This window comes from Oreochromis aureus, linkage group 15 (genome assembly GCF_013358895.1).
Source record: "Oreochromis aureus strain Israel breed Guangdong linkage group 15, ZZ_aureus, whole genome shotgun sequence".
Lineage (NCBI taxonomy): Eukaryota > Metazoa > Chordata > Actinopteri > Cichliformes > Cichlidae > Oreochromis > Oreochromis aureus.
This window is the reverse complement of record NC_052956.1, coordinates 36,358,414-36,374,706: the sequence shown is the minus strand read 5'-3', so window position 1 is coordinate 36,374,706 and position 16,293 is coordinate 36,358,414. Positions and strand designations below refer to the sequence as shown.

At 42.1% G+C, this 16,293-nt stretch overlaps 1 protein-coding gene across 6 annotated transcripts in view; it reads left to right on the top strand.

Annotated features, from left to right (window-relative positions):
• Positions 1-480: 480 nt before the first annotated feature.
• The window catches only part of LOC116335570 (ephrin type-B receptor 3), a 57,597-nt gene continuing 41,784 nt past the window's right edge, over positions 481-16,293 (top strand). For all 6 annotated transcript variants that reach the window (XM_039598852.1, XM_039598850.1, XM_039598849.1 and 3 more), the window contains exon 1: positions 481-1,202. In XM_039598852.1, the coding sequence (XP_039454786.1) occupies positions 1,139-1,202 (64 nt within the window). In that variant the 5' untranslated portion in view covers positions 481-1,138. The remainder of the gene's footprint in view (positions 1,203-16,293) is intronic.

Here is a 16,293-nt window from a genome sequence, read left to right as displayed (position 1 = left end):
GGAAGCGACCCGCAAGGGGGCGCTGTGTGTCCATGCTTGTGCATGTGCTTTGAGCCCTAAGCCAAGTCAGTGACCCGCTGCAGAAAAAAGTAAACTAGATTTAAAAAAAAAAAAAAAAACATCAAGTTAACAAAGCTGCGATTGTATAAGACTGTTAAAGCTTCTTATAGGTAGTCACTGCACAGTTAAACATCTGGCAGAGGAGCAGAGAAACCGTCTCCTGTGTTTGCTTTATTGTGGATGTGGCACAAACAAAGGCTGCTCCGGGGATAAGTACAGAAAAATGTAGCGATGCATTCTTGTTTGGAGCAGACACAGATTTTTATTTTAGAATAAATGTGGAAACTAAATGATTGTCAAGGTAGAGTTTTTCAGTGCAGCTGCTTCAGCCGTAACCCCTCCTCTTGGTCCCCCCTTGGTCTCTCTCGCTCGCTCTCTCTCTCTCTCCCTCTCCCTCTCTCTCCTCTCCTTATTCATCCACCGCCTTGTGCTTCATTCCAGTGCACAAGCCGAGCGAAACAAGACGGTTTACGCGGCAGCCAAAGCCGATAAATTCGCTCAGGGAATAAATATCTATAAACCGCGGCTCTCTCCTTATAGGAATACCACTTGACGCACGTGAGCGTGCACGTATGGGACTATACAGCATAATCCTGACAGCACTGCCGCTATCTCTGCCTCTGCTCTGACTATAGAGAAAGTGCTTGGATCTCTCGGAGAAGGTTGGCATTTCCATTTTTTCTTTCTTTTTTTGTTACCTGGTATCATCCAAACGCTGCTGGAAATATTCTCCGGATGGTGACCACGGGCTGGACTACCTGTTTTCAGTGCATTCACTCAATGCGAGGGGAAGGGACAGTGAGACTTGCGCCTGTTGTCTTTTCCCTGGTTTAATAAGGCACTTTGGAAATCACTGAAAAGGGGAGAAGGGCTGACATTTTTTATATCAAAGGCGATATTTGATCTGAACTCTCACCTCTATGTGTTTTGGTGAATGGAGGTAACTCTGGTCCTGGAGGTTTGACACAGCGGGGACCGGGACGGGACTGGGTGCGTGGAGCGTCGGATCACCCAGGATTGTATTCCCTCCTCACTCTCTCTGCCGTGGGTCTATTTACATGTCCGACCTGACCGCTTTATGACAATGGATTACTTTCTGCTTTTATGCAGCCTCTTGCTGCCTGTGGTGTCTGCCGTGGAAGGTAAGAAATTTTAACTGTTCTGGAGGTTTCATGTTGCAGCTTTCCTAAAGCCTAATATTTCTCCACACCAAGCGAGTCCGCACCCGTGCCTCTTAAAGGCTGGGCACTGCACCCTGAAGCTCATGTAGCCGTACCCAAAAAATCATGATTCCATTTCTACCCCCCGAATTAATTTCATTTTGGAAGTGACCAGCCGTGGCTGTTTTCTTTCTTTTTTTAAGCATCTCTAATGAAATTACTGACTTTACCGGCAGCCAGGCGCTGTGGCCCCGGTGCAGGATTCAATTGTTATGCGTCCACGAAAGCTCATCCATTTCAATGATCGTTGTGTATTCTTTTTTGGAGCACAGGATTGTGAGGGCTGCCAGTGCTTTCTTTGTCACTTAAGGACATTCGCTCCACACTGTATCTCACTAGGGAGTCGCGGCTTTCCCCCCCACGCACACACACCCAGCACTTTCCCCAGGTCAACAGCGTGCATTTTAAGGGATTGCTTCGGTGTGTGGCCTTCTGACATCTGGACGCGTATATTTAAGTGCGCTCCAAAAGAACGGGGGGAGTGGATCATAACCCACATTTTGAATAATTTTTTTATTAATCTGAAAAATCTGAAACGCGACGTGTGATTTGCTAAAGTCGTTTTTATGACTGAGTTGTTTCTTCTCTCATCTTTGCAGTAATTATTGTTTTAGTTTTATCAGATGTTTTTATTTTATTTATTGTTTTTATTAACGTGATATGAATTTGGAAATCCTCAGTTATATATTTCTACCAGTTTCCTCTGACAGCTCATCTGTCTTAGCTCTGTGTGGATGTTTGCAGTGCGTAAAATCAATGAGAAATTCCATCTGTCGTTTTTCCCAGCGATGTAAACGACTGTCCCGCTCTTCTATTACGTCTTCCTCGTACTTTGTTTCACTCTGCGATGTTTGGGAATTTAAAAAAAAAAATGGACTAGTCGAAATAAGGTTGAAAGAGGCCTAAAGCTTGAGAGTATGAATGTCGGAGCCCAGGCGAGGCTCCCGGTTGGCTTGTGATGCCAGTAGGAAAGTAGGACAGTGGGCCACTGGCTCAGCAAACGCGTCTCGGTCTCAGCTTATTTCTCCACCTGTCCACATAACGTCTGAAGTTTTTGTTTTTTCACTCTCAGAAGCTGAAAAAAGGTTGTTGCTGATGGATATTTTTTCCCCAAGGTACATTTTACTTTCTGCCGATTTGTCACCGATTGTTTGAAATACAAGTGGCGCACCAGCTTTCCACTAAGAATAAACTAGCCTGCTGTAGATACACAGGGCCTTTGATTAAAAAAAAAACTGACAGCAGGCTGCACGGAAAAAAGAGTTTAGTTTTATTTATTTATTTATCTGCAGTGGAAAGTCGTTTTGTCAGCTAAACTAATACAAACACAAATTATTCTAAATGAAGATTGTTTTGCAGCCTGCCACCACTGAGATCGCTCCCAATCCATGTTGTCCACAATTTAAGAAATTCTTATATCCCACACTCTCTTGAACTCTACAGAACCAATTATTCTGATTTCCACGCAGTAATATTTCCTCGGTCAGGATAGAGTCAAAACTCAGTTACTAAGAGTGACTTTAGTAACAGTATGGTTACCGGTTAAGATGTATTTTGTTTGGTTTTATTCATTTATTTAATTAATTCTACACAAAAGAAGACCGAAGTAGGCTTTGATTTTAAAAAAAAGAAATATTTTCACTGAAAATCTTTTATTAGAACAAACAAATTCTAATATCTATTTCCACCTTTAAAAAAAAGTCCCATATATCTTTTTTCTTCTAAGGAACCTTGAATGCCTCTCAGTGGCCCCTGTACCTCACCGGACCCCAGTGAGGAACCACTGACTTAAAACATATGGCTTTGAATGGATGAGTGGATTCCTGTCGTACAAAAGTTGTGGGCTAAAGAGGTAGACACCGGGAGTGAACCGGGAAAGGGAGACAGAGAGCGAGAGAGGGCTTGGCCTTAACAAAAGCAGAAAGTTTTCCTTCGCACTGCTTGAAGTTGATGTATTTTGTTAGAACAATCTATTCCCTACCTAAGTGATGCCATAAACTCTGCTCTACTGACCTGGCTGGGGGTTTACCTAAACTTGTAATACAGCCGGATGATTTATGGCTGCTGCTAGGACTTCTTTCTGGGATATATGGGTTTATGGAGAGTTAGGGAGAAACAAGCGGCCCGGCGGGGGGACGTTTGCCCAGGCCCACTGTGCGCCTCTCCGGTCCCGGGGTCACACTGCCCGCGGAAAAAGCTGTTAATTATTTCATGTTTTCTTTTTGCCCCTTTCGTTTCACATTTGATATTTTAAAAAGCCATGTATGATAAAAGTCACTGCCAAGGTCTTCAACAGTGTAAATTCAGTTTATTTGTAATCGTGTAATTATGGGACAGTTAAACCCAGTGTTTCTGAGTTCTCCGTGGCAACATCAGCGCAAAACATTAATTTGACTCCTCATTCAGCATACCTCATTTAACTGATTGGGTGTTTGATGTGGCGCACATCAGGCACGTAAAAGCATGACGGTTGTTTTCTTGCTGGATTTGATACTTCTGGTAATTTTCTTAATGTGGCTGTACACGAAACCTTAACATAAGAGTTATTTATGCTATTGAATTTTATGTAATCTTTGTTATGGGTTGGACTATTCAGGTGGGTTAAGTGTCTTAATTGTATCTCAGTTAAATAAGAGATGAAACCATTAACCTGTGTTTATGTCGGGGTTGACTGATGGCCTGGCGTGTAGGATCGTCCTCGGTGGATGCTACCGTGGCCTTGAACTTTGAGGTGCTTAGCAGAGTGCTGTGGAGACAAACTGTGTCGATAATTGTGCTCTTTAGTGCGCAGATGTTTTGGGAGAATGAAGGCACAAAAAAGTATGAAGGGGCTCCCTGATGATATTCAGGACAGGCAAAACCGGCAAAACACCCCGCTAATACTATACAAGTGTCTTAAGAGCAGGCTAGATTTTTTCTTATTCTTTTTTAATATATTTTTCTGTAAACTCAAACACTGGACCCACTGAAACACATTTTTTACTAAACTTAGACCGTTTTTTTATTGTTACCTGAAGCCACATACACAGCGACAGAGAGTTCCCCAGTCCTTTTTTTTTTTTTTTTTTTTTTTGCTATTTATGGCTGTGTGTTTCGATGACTGATTACGCACAAGCAACGGCTTTGTAGCGCACATGTTTATGTTTTTATGTGGGTGAGATCACACCTCCACGGGAGCTTTCCTGTGCCTGTTTGCAGTTGGCACATTTCTCATCAAACTCTCTCCTGTGATTTATTCTCGCTCTTTTTTTCCAGCAGGGGAGTCCCCCTAGTCGTCATAAACATGTTATACATACATATATATATATATATATATATATATATATACATATATTTAATTATCAATTCCAGGTTGTGATTAATATATTAACAACACATACAAAAAAATATGCGTAAACTCTGTCCATACCGTAAACGCTTGAGTCTTATCGAACTTGATTTCTTTCTCCTCCTTTGGTCATGTGACTGCTTGATTGATATTTTTCACTTTACCCGTGTACAGATTTCAGGTGACCACATCTTGCTGAAACGCAATTAACCTTCGTAATAAAGAGAGTAATTGGGACATTCTGTCCGGGACTAGCTGTCCCAAGGCCTACATACACCGGGCTTTATTTAAGGGCGCAGGATCAGTCTGTGTGGCCTGAGCGGGACTCCCAGTGAAGCAGCTAAGTCAAACTTTTCCTCCGGAGCTCGTCTACATAACATTCAAAAGCAAATTTACTGAACAAATCTGTTTAAGGTCGTCATTGAAGTAACAAAAGGACATATTAGTGACCCTATGGTGCCTATCACAGAGACCATTGAAGGGCTAAGTGGATGTGGCGCTAAAGAGGCGTGAAAGTGAATTTGCAAAATAAAAGCGTCAGTTCTGCTAATCAATCATTCTACAAGGGGATGTGGAATCTATCTATCTATCTATCTATCTATCTATCTATCTATCTATCTATCTATCTATCTATCTATCTATGTTAGCTTAATGCGATTATGAAAGATATATAAGATGAATAAAACATAGATGCACAGATGGACACCCTCAACACGGGAATGCGTAAAGTCTCAATTAATGCGGTCTTATTGATCTAGCCATTCGCCCTTGCTCAGCCTTTTGAAACCACAGATTCAGGTTTCATTCGGAACACTTACTAAAGGTAATAAACAACTCATAAGGATAATTATCGATATCTGCTGAATCAATTGGCCCGATGAAGGAAGACTGTGTATGTTGTGAAATATACCCCAAAATGCATTTCAAATAGTATCAGTGCTATTATTACTACTACTACTAATTATAATTTATTATATATAAGTATACATATAATTTATTATTATTGTTGTTGTTATTGTTTTTTGCTGCAAACTATATGTTCACTACATTTATAAGTATATTTTCTACATAATGAAAAGTTTATCTATCTATCTATCTATCTATCTATCTATCTATCTATCTATCTATCTATCTATCTATCTATCTATCTATCTATCTATCTATCTATCTATCTATCTATTATTTTCTGGCTCTGTCTCTGATTGGATTGCATGCTGCACTGCATGATGATCTCATCCTATTTACATTTTTCAATGTTTTGAACAACAAACAAAAGAAATGATAAAGTCATAAGAGGCAGTTATGCCAGTCAATCAGCCAACAGGGATCCCAGACCGTCTGCAGGTCGTATGGTAGGCTGGAGCCGCGTTGAACAGATGCATTCTGACATAGGTTCAGATTGGCGTAAGGCGCTCGGGAAGAAATGGCGAGTGGATGACGACATGTAGGGAGTTGGGATATGATGGTACAGGGGAGCAGTCTGGTGGTTTTCAGGGTGTGGGGTTGGATTTGGATCAGCAACCCAGAGGGCAACAGAGCTGACAGACTTTACAGATGCAGCGGGCCTGCGGGAGCACTCATGCACACCGAAGGACAATTCATGGCTCTGACGGCGGCATGGAAAGATTCACCGAGCTGGAATTTCACATGCAGACAAGCGGCAGCCATGTCAGGCCTGCATGAGCCTTCATACACCAGGAAGTGAATGAGCGAGGATTACTAGTCAAAATAAGGGAGCAAGGATGCAAATATGGATATAGTCAAAACAGGATATTTTTTTCTGAGGAACTACAGTGAAGAACAATTAATGAATATGAACCTCAATGTGACACAAAGAGTGTGACCGAGTCAATTTTCCTATGTTTGCTTAGGGCTTTAGAATATGGAGGCAGGCTGCAGCGTCGCTTCAGCTTCAACAAAACTGTACCGTTTCAGACATATAAGTAAAACAATTACAGAAATATAATAGTTTCTCTAGGATGTGACTACTTTGCCTTAAAATATAGTTACAATAATCCCACTAAGCAGTGTTTATCATATCAGCGACTATGTTTATATCCACCTCAGATTCACCAAATATTTATATTGGACATGTACACGACACTGTTAATGAATGACAGTGCCATTAGTCGAGTTTATATAACATTCTTGTGATTACAAGAATGTTATATAGACACATGCACTATTAAGTGAAGTAAAGCACGTAAAATATTTTACCGCACAGAAACCATGACGAATGTAATCACACGAATATACGCGTGTATGATGTTTAACTGGGTTTATCCTACTCACATTACTGCCGTGAGGACTTTGTTGTTACGTTAATGTAAACAAGCACTTGTAAGTACTCAGAATTGATGGTAGCTTTATGAGAGGTGGTTCCAGATCTTTTTTTTTAATGCCAAACAAAATGTATGCGTACAGTTTTTGTGTATGGATTTCCTTGCATATGGCACTGTGCGCGCAGTCTGTCCTGGTCTCCAACAGAGGGGCCTTGTGGGATGGCAGGTCTTTGACACTCAGTGTGGAGAGCAAGCAGGGGAGGGTGAATGTGTCTGGGCCAGCCCACCACACAGACACACTGCTGCTGTCTATAGTTAGCCAAGCAGAACACGAGAGAAAGGGAAAAGAGACACACACAGACACAGGGAACGAAAAGGAGAGCAAGGAGAGATTTTTCACTTACGGGCAGGGGGCAAGATGGGTTGTTCATCTACGGGAGAGGAGTGTGTTTGGGAGATTACAGGGGTTAGGGAGGGTTTGTGTGTGCACTGCTGGAGGTACAGTTTGTCCATGTGTGCAGTCTCAATTAACTTTTTTGTTTTTTAAGTAATGTTTTGACTGCATTGAGAGATGGAGGCACTCAAGCTCAACGTCCAGCAATGCTGATATTTTTTTGAATGAGAATCTAGTTTTTAAAAACAGCTGTCAAATATTAAAAATAAGATCTCTAGTATATGTATATTATTCCAAACTTTTATATAACCTGATGACTTTTGTCCTGCAAACTCCCTGCATATTAACCTTTTAATGTGTAAGCTGATGGTCGATTCATTGATTCAATTTTAACTATATAAAACTAAAGCGCCAAATCACAACAACGGTTTTCTCAGGGTGCTTTGACTACAGAAAAAAAGCCATAAATCAGATGAGGAAGCACATCACTAAATTGAGCCTGAGTGTGATATTCCCCCCGCTGTGTTTAACTGACTTATGACTTGAATACTGTTAAAAAAACGTTAACTTAATAATAATAATGGCTGTCTGAGCTGACATTTTATAGGCTCTGTCTGCTACTCAAATGACCATGTGTCAGAATGTTCATATTATAGGTGAGTTAGTATCTGCTGTGCTTTCCACTCACGCTCAGCCCACGTCTTGTGACCCCTATCGAGAGGTCATGAGGTCATCTATTTTTTGATGTGGGGCTCTCTCCCTAAGGCTAGTCTTGTTCACGCTCCGCAATAGCTGAACAATCAAAGCCCAGAGCTTGTCCTATTCCAGTGGGGGAAACAAAGTATATCATAAAAGAGGATGTGCATATTTATAAAGACAAACTTTGGCAACTTTTCTAAGGCTCACATGTAAAAACTCACAAGCAGAGCAGGTTTAGAGCACAGTGGGTGACTGATGTGTGCACGACTCCATTTTGTCCCATATGGCTAATCTGTAGATGAGTGGTGTTTGCATGTAAGACTTAGTCTGCTTATGACAGACGACAAATAGTAAGCATGAAAAGCTAACGCGCCTCTTGCCTCTCGGAGAGTCGAAAAAGACCGGGTCAGCGGGAGGTTTGAAAGGTGGAGTTTAAAGGAGCACACTTCTCCTCGCAGCAGTTTGATCCACCTCAGGGCATCCTCCTACCATTTCTTTACGAGCTACAGGCTCTTGTAACAAATTTTTGCCAATGGAGCAGAAAAGAGATCTTTGATATTTGTCTTTGAAAATGGTTAGTTACATCTGTCGGGAGAGTGGACACAGCTGTAAAACAGCGTGCCTTCAGGGGGAATAAAGGCCACATTACCTGGTTTCAGCCTTTGCCGGCCTTGTTAAATGTAAGAAGGAAAGAGAGATGCAGGAAGCAGGGAGGGAGATTTCTTTGTTGAGTTTAACCATAGCTGGGTGGTTAATGGTAAGACATTTTGTGGCAGACAGCCTAGCTCCAGGCCCTTATTCCTTTTCAAGAGCAGAGAAACAGCTTTTGCTAATTTTCAAATAGCCATCCTGAGTAAGCCCATGTGTGATGATAGGCACTGCTTCAAAGGAACAGCTGTAGTCAGAACTGATGTGATGGGCTCAAATGTCCACTGTAATTAACCATAATGCATGTATGAGAACAGGAGTGTATATTTTACTTGGTAAGAGGTCTGCGCGGGAGTGTTCCTGCTCACACTGAGTACAGTGTTGCAGTAGAACTCTATTACAACTTATTGTGCCCCACTTCTCATCCTGGGTGTCAAAAACACTAACCGCCCACACTTCATCTACACTTCACAAGACCCAGGAAGACTCCCCACCTCTATTAAATATTTCTCCCCTTTTTTTTCTCCCGTCTTCTGGAGAATGGCGGGTTTAACTAGACCTCTGCTCTCTTATCAACAGCTCATCCTATTCACTCTGAACATCTTAAACACGCTCTCCAGCACAGCTCGCACAGGGTGGGTGAAACCAACACATCTGGGTGACAGAAGCAGCAATAACATGTGACCCGATGTCCATATTTTTACATAATCTCCACAGTTCCACACTGCAGCTTCCCTTCAGACACTGCCGGCTGTGGGGAGCATTTACTTAACCTCGGCTCACAGTGAAACCGAGTTTCAGTGACACCGTGACTTTTATGTTCCAAGTGAGTGCAATATTTAGAGGACGCTGAAGGAAAGGTAAAAAAAAAAGCCTCAACGACTGTTATAAAAGTAAACATTTCATGAGGGCAATCTTACAAATGTAGAGGTGTCACTTTTGGCATGTTGTTACTCAGATTGCCCTAACACCTGCCCATTTGGTCGAAGTGTAGCTCACATACAGCTATAAAGCAATGTTTGTTGCTGAAACAGAGGCCACCCTGTGGTTTTGATATCAGCTTCAGTCATCTCAGAAACCTGGTGTTTCACTGTTAAAGAAACTTGTTTATTCCGGTTTCTTTTTTTCTCACAGTAAGACGAGCTTAATTGGTTTTTCTTGTATTGCACACAGGAACTGCTTTCATTCCATCCACGTATTATCTGTGAGTAAGTCCTGCAAACTGATATCACTGCAAAATCATATGGAGATGAAAGTTGCCATACAATGAGTACAACATTTAGAGGACGCTGAAGCAAATGTAAAAAACTAAATAAAATAAAATAAGCCAACAAATAAAAAAGCCTCAGCGACTGTTTTAAAAGTAAACATTTCAGGGCAATCTTGCAAATGTGGAGGTGTCACTGCTGCCATGTTGTTACTGAGTTTGTCCTAACACCTCTGCATGTGGTAGAAGTGTAGATGACGTATGTGGGATAAGAAGGAAACAGAGGCCACCCTCTGGTTTTGATGTCAGCTTCAGTCATCTCACAAAGCTGGTGTTTCACTGTTAGAAGAAAGTTTATTTCTAAGTTTGCTAATTTGGGACAATTTTAAACACTCTTCTGTGTCTTTTGTACCACCATGCCTGTTTGTCAGAGTGCTTGCTGGCTGTGACTTTAACAGGGATTTGACAAGTGCTGTGAAACACTAATTGCATGAGCCAGATGAAAGCACCACACAATATAGGCTGACCTCCTCCCTCTGTGCCAAGTCAGGCCATAAACGGCTTCCCCTTCCCCTCTTACACCTTATGGAAATCCCTTGTGACCTTTCTCTCTCTCTCACACACACACACACACACACACACATTGAACGCACGAGCGGTGACAGTTTCTTAATCACGCGGCTGGACACACATGTGCACATAAACCCCACAAAATCTTGATCCTTACACCCGCTTCTTAGGGTCAGAGCCCACATCTACATTCATTCACTCCTCGGCTAATGAATCAATCGAGTGGTTCCATTCATTTCATTTCTGTCAGACCCAATCGATCAGCCTCTTTCTTCCTGTCCTAACAGAGCAGCGGGGGACCTCAGAGATTGAGGGGAGGGAAAAAAGGGGGGTGCTTGAAACATCCAGACAGTTCAAAGACTCCTCATTTCTTTTTCTCTTTGGTTTAGTAGAAATGTAGTTTGAGAGCGTTCAGAGGTACTTATGTATGTGAACTAAATGAAAGACAAGGGATTAAAAAAAAATTATGCTAAAAATTACACACGGTATTCAGCGTTCATCTTACCGTTAGCGGGAATCACAATTTAGCACAGCGGATTCTGTTGATGCTGAAATGGAATAGCAGATAGAAGGTAGCAATGATGCATAAACTAGCCCACACTCCTCTGGAGTTTGAGCCTCTAACTTGGCTAGGGGAGCAATGTGTTTGGTGAGTCCAACTCTCGCCACGCTCCACTCCCCCACTGAGTCAAAGTCAGAAAGGTTATGATTTTTTTTCCAAGCCCCTCAAAGTTTAAGCTGTTTGTGTGTGTGTGTACAAGGCCATGCAGAGAAAGGAGAGGCAGGCCAGAAGAGAGGGTTCAGAGGCTTTTCATTTTCAAAACCCACTTAGTTCTGTTTATTGGGCTGCCAGTTCATTTCAAAAGGTGTTGAGCGAAGCAACTATGCAGGCCAGAGGTTGTTGGGAGCCAAGGTCGCCTCAACTGAGTTTGGGGAGGGGGAGGATGGCCGAGGATGGTAGTGGACAGGTAGGTGGCAGAAGACTGGGAGGAAGGAGTGTGACGAGCTGAGCTTCAGAGGAGGAGGAGTATCTGAGAGATCCATTTGAGCACAACAAAGATCATCCCATCATTTGGAATTCTGCCACTAACCTATCAGCAAAGCTTTCACTACACAATGGTATTTCCTCTCAGGTAGAAGATTACACCAGGGAAGATCCACTGCTTCCCATTAGTGCCTTTCACTAACTCTGTACCTTGAACACATGCACATGTTCCCACTTGAAGGAACCAGGCTTTAACAGGCCTGCTCGTGGCTTTTTAATGAATGTTGCAAACGACCAGTAGTAATCACTGGCATTGTACAACAATTTTGAAATGCATTCACTGAAATGATCAGAATGGGGGTCGAAAACACATGAAAAAAAATTAGGTCAATAATATATAAGGGAAGAAGCTCCATCCATCCATCCATCCATCCATCCATCCATTTTCTTCCACTTATCCAGTTCAGGGTCACAGTTGAGCTTGCGCCTATCCCAGCTGTCACTGGGCAAAAGGCGACAACGCCATAGACGGGTTGTTAATCCATCACAAGGTTTCTAAACAGCTGGTTGAATCTGGCATTGATTAAGATGGCCTGTACACTTTATTTAGTCTTACTTGTATTCTAGATCGTTCCACGTTCATTGTTATCCTACCATACAGCTCGTCTTCTTTGGTAAGCCATTAACAGAATAAAACCATAAGTTTTAAGCCCTTTCAGCTTGAAGCCATGATCTCTGAGTTACACTGTTATTTAGTCCTTTTTTCATTATTTCATGCTTTTTTTCTGTGGTTCTTCCCTCTGCCCCTTTTCAGTTACCTCTTCTGTGACTGCAGCTTATCACACTTGCAGTAGGCCCTAATTACAGTATTATTTTCCTCCGCCTGTTATCTCACGGCCTTGTGATATCAAAATCCCAACAGCGACAGTAAGCAGCTGGGAGACAGTTGCTATTTACTACTTGGAGACCCATTGTTGTTGCCTACTGTGTGATAAGGTCTTGATTGTCAAGATGACTTCCCCCATTGTCTGTAGGGAAAGAAAGATACAGTGGAAAGGTGGGGTGAATGCACGCCACCTCTGCTCGTTCCACCGACTGAAACAGCTTCCTGTATGTCACAAAAACCAAATGGTGTTCCATATACAGAAAATAGAAACAAAAAAAAGGTTCAAAGCCTAACGCTTACATGACAGCTTGTCGCTTTTCGTGACACACTGCTTTTTTTTCTTCTTCCACAAAACACGTTCTTCGCCTGTCAGCTTTAACAATATAAAAGATTAGGACAGAAAGAACGACTGCAAAAAAAAAGGAAAAAAAGAAAGACAATAGCATCTCACTTGGCTGTAACTTAATATGTTGCTTTAGGTGGCAGAGGGTTTCTAAGTGTGAGTTGCAGGAGGTGTCTGGGGTTTAAATACCAAGGCAAACAGCTTAAGAGTGTGAAAACAATTGGCAAAGACATGAAAGTGTGAGCAAGAACACACACACAGGGGTCAGATAACCTCTGGCCAGATGGGGATGGTCAAGTGAACACAGGAGAAAGGTTGTCGGGTGGGGGGTTGCGCTGTTTATGGCACCGATGTCAAAAAAGGGACTCAAAAGCATGACCCTGTGTGCCAATTTTGGCCTCTGTAAATCCCCCAGGGTGCGGGAACTAAAAGGGTGGTGATGATTGGGGATTCAATTTGGCTTGCTATCAATCAATGCCACCAAGATAGACAGGATTGCTGCCGATAGCCCGTCCTTGCAACCAGATTGGGTTTGTGCCTCTTGGGATTCACGCCCTTTTTTCACGCTTTGTTAATTAAGCGCCCAAGCTGCCCCTGCACTTACTTATTTATGAATCTTGGCTTCGACCGGTACTGGAAACCACTTGGTCTCCCCTAATTAGTCTCTCACTAATGGCCAGGCTTCCAGACAATTTCAAACCGCTGACCCCCATTTTGTTTATGCACACACCAAACCATACGACCTTGACGTTACACAACCCATGTTTTCTGGTGTTGTGTTTCTGTGGTGCTGAATAAAGTGCCCCACATGGGATAATGAGGCGACACTTAAAAAAAATCAATTTCCTTCTCCATCTGTCTAAGTAATTCCTCACCTGTTCATTAACCCAAGAATAGAGTACTCTGGATGTGTTGAGCCTTGACAAGAAGAGAACCTGACGAAAGAAAACAAGAAGCTTCATGCTGGTGAAATATGAACATTTTCCCGGTACGCTCAGGGAAAGAGGGGTTTAACTCTGGCATGACTAATTGTCATTATTAATTATTATTGTCTTGGGTTGTTGCAAACAGCATGCTGCTGACTTTATATCGCCTTATTGATCAAAGTAAGCCAACGGCATGACATCACTTCTCTAAACACCATCGTGCAATTACTTTAACTACTTACTTTTAACTCGGCGAACACCCTGCCCAGAAGCATTTTTCCCTTGGTTTTAATGGCACAGTCACTGTTCAGGGTCAGCAGGCTCATCCACTGTGGCCTTGTGTGGTGTGGTTTGCATCACATAAACACTGGTCCCAAGTCAAATTTACTGGCGAGCAGTCCTGGAGATTCATTTGTATTCTTCCCCTTTGGCTGGTTCAGGGTCAGGCATGATGACTAATCAGGTCAGGACTGATCCACACCCTGCGGTCGGAGCACTACCAACCCCACCTAGCTCACTTGGACCACCAAGTGTATTTGTGCTGAAGGTAGAGGGAACACACACAAGCTGGATGGAAACGAGCTGATATTTTTGGTGCATCTCATTTCCCATGTCTCCAGTCGTGGAGAAAAACAAACTTTTACCTCGTTCTTGTTTATTCCCTTCAGATTTTATCGCCAAAGGCCACAACAGAACTGAACCCAGCCGAACACATGCGCTAATGGGTGAGCTTAGGCATAAACAGTGGGATTGTTATTTTTTTTAACTAGCTAACTTTGCCACAGGCTGTGTTATAAGTATAACAATAATGCAGGTGGGAAATGTGGGGGAAACTTTTGGGTTAGTTATGAAAAAAGTTAACTGTTGCTTGACTTGGACAGCCCAGGTGAGAAACAAGCTTTCTGTTGTTTGTGTGCATCTGAAAGCAATTACATTCACACATTTGTGTGTTTAAAGAAGCACAGGGAGAAGTAATAAATTCATTTAATCTGTTGCTCTCCTTATTATGTGGTAATTAATCTAACCTTAACAATAACCCATACCGCTACCCTAACTTTACCTAATTTTACCCTAACCTTAAAACACGTCCTCACCTCCACGTTAACAACGTAAATTATAACGACTTTGATTTTTGGCCACATAACGACGACACATTCCCAAAATACGAGTAACTCTTAAACCACAGTGACGCACATGCATGTTAGACTGAAACCCATGTTTTCGATACAGGAAAAACAGTGTGTGCGAGCTGTGTGTGCTGTGTGTCAGCACATTAATAAATGGGTTCCTGGTGGCCTTGTGACTAGAGCTTCTGTGTGTATGTGTAGGTGGTGGTAGTGTGGGTTAATTGGTGACACCATGCTCCCTCCGAACTGCCAGGTTTAGTTACACATCAATGAAGGGTGAATAATACATTAGCTAGGGTAGTGCATGTCCCTCCTACACATCCCAAGAGATGAGGGGGTGGGGGCAAGGTAGGCAGATGACAAAATGAAAAATATCTTAAATTGGGGGGAAAATGCTAGAAAAGGTATTTAACCCTGAGCTCTCCGTCCCCTGATGTATCCCATTTGTCATCTACACATCTTCAGCCAGACCATCTAAGCTCAGCTTACCTTGAACTTACCTATTGTAGCTAGTGTCCTTACCTTACCTTCCTTGTGCTGATGTACAGTCAGTCTTTTTCTTTTGCATTGGAGCTGCTTTCAGAAGAAAGAGGAGACGAGCCATAAGCAAGCTTGGGATCAGTCAGGCTTGCTTGTAGTGTGTCACGGTGCTTGAGTCTTGATGCAAGTGGTTCTGTTGTCATGTTGCAGTGATTTAGGGAGAATCCAAAATCTTGTTGTGCCTTTGTTGACCTGCTCTGTGTGTCTGCAATTTGGGAATTCTGTATTTGCCATTCTGTCTGTTTCTGCGCTTGTGTATAGGCATATGAGTGTGTGTGTGTTACTAAGTGCAATATGATTTATTCCTTCTTTCTCTGGTGTTGCTGTCTGGGCTCCTCTGTGTGTCATGCCAATGCACAGAGGTCTTTATGTAATTGAAGAGCGCCTCTGAAAGCCCCCCGCCATATGGACCCCAACAGCCTTGGATGGCAGTCTGTCTGTCCATCCCTCAATTTCTTTTAATTGCCCAGCGCCAGGATTCTGTGCTGTGACTGTCTATTGAGTGGTTTCTCAATAGGTTAAATACATTAATATGTAATAAGGTTTGGGACCTCGACAATCCCAGACCATGAGATTGACCAGATAATGCTGAGCGGGGCTGAGGACAAGGAGTGCAAATACTAAAAGTTTTAGTCTGGCTTTAACTTTTCCTGTCCTATTAACTCAACTTAAGCTATCCTATCCTTTTCCTGTCTTATCTCTTTTTGATTATTAGTATTATAAATAATCGTATATATGTTTCTGTGATTTGTCATAAAACAATGCTGCTAGTAGTAAACATATGAATCTGAATCAAATACATTGTGGTGGAAGTAGAACAACATTTTGCACTATTTGCAATATAAATGTTAAGGTTCTTTGTCTGTAGTTTTAAGGTTAAAGTCACAGTGCTGATTTTCATATACTTTGATTATTGATTATACTTTGACTCATACATGACATAAAATGATTAAAAATCATTACTTTTCAAACCAGCTCTCCTACTCTGAGCCTTCTGCTAATTTCCATGGCTTCAGACTTTGATATATAGTTAGTTAGTTAGTCATAGTTATATAGCTTTTTTTTCTGTTTCTATATT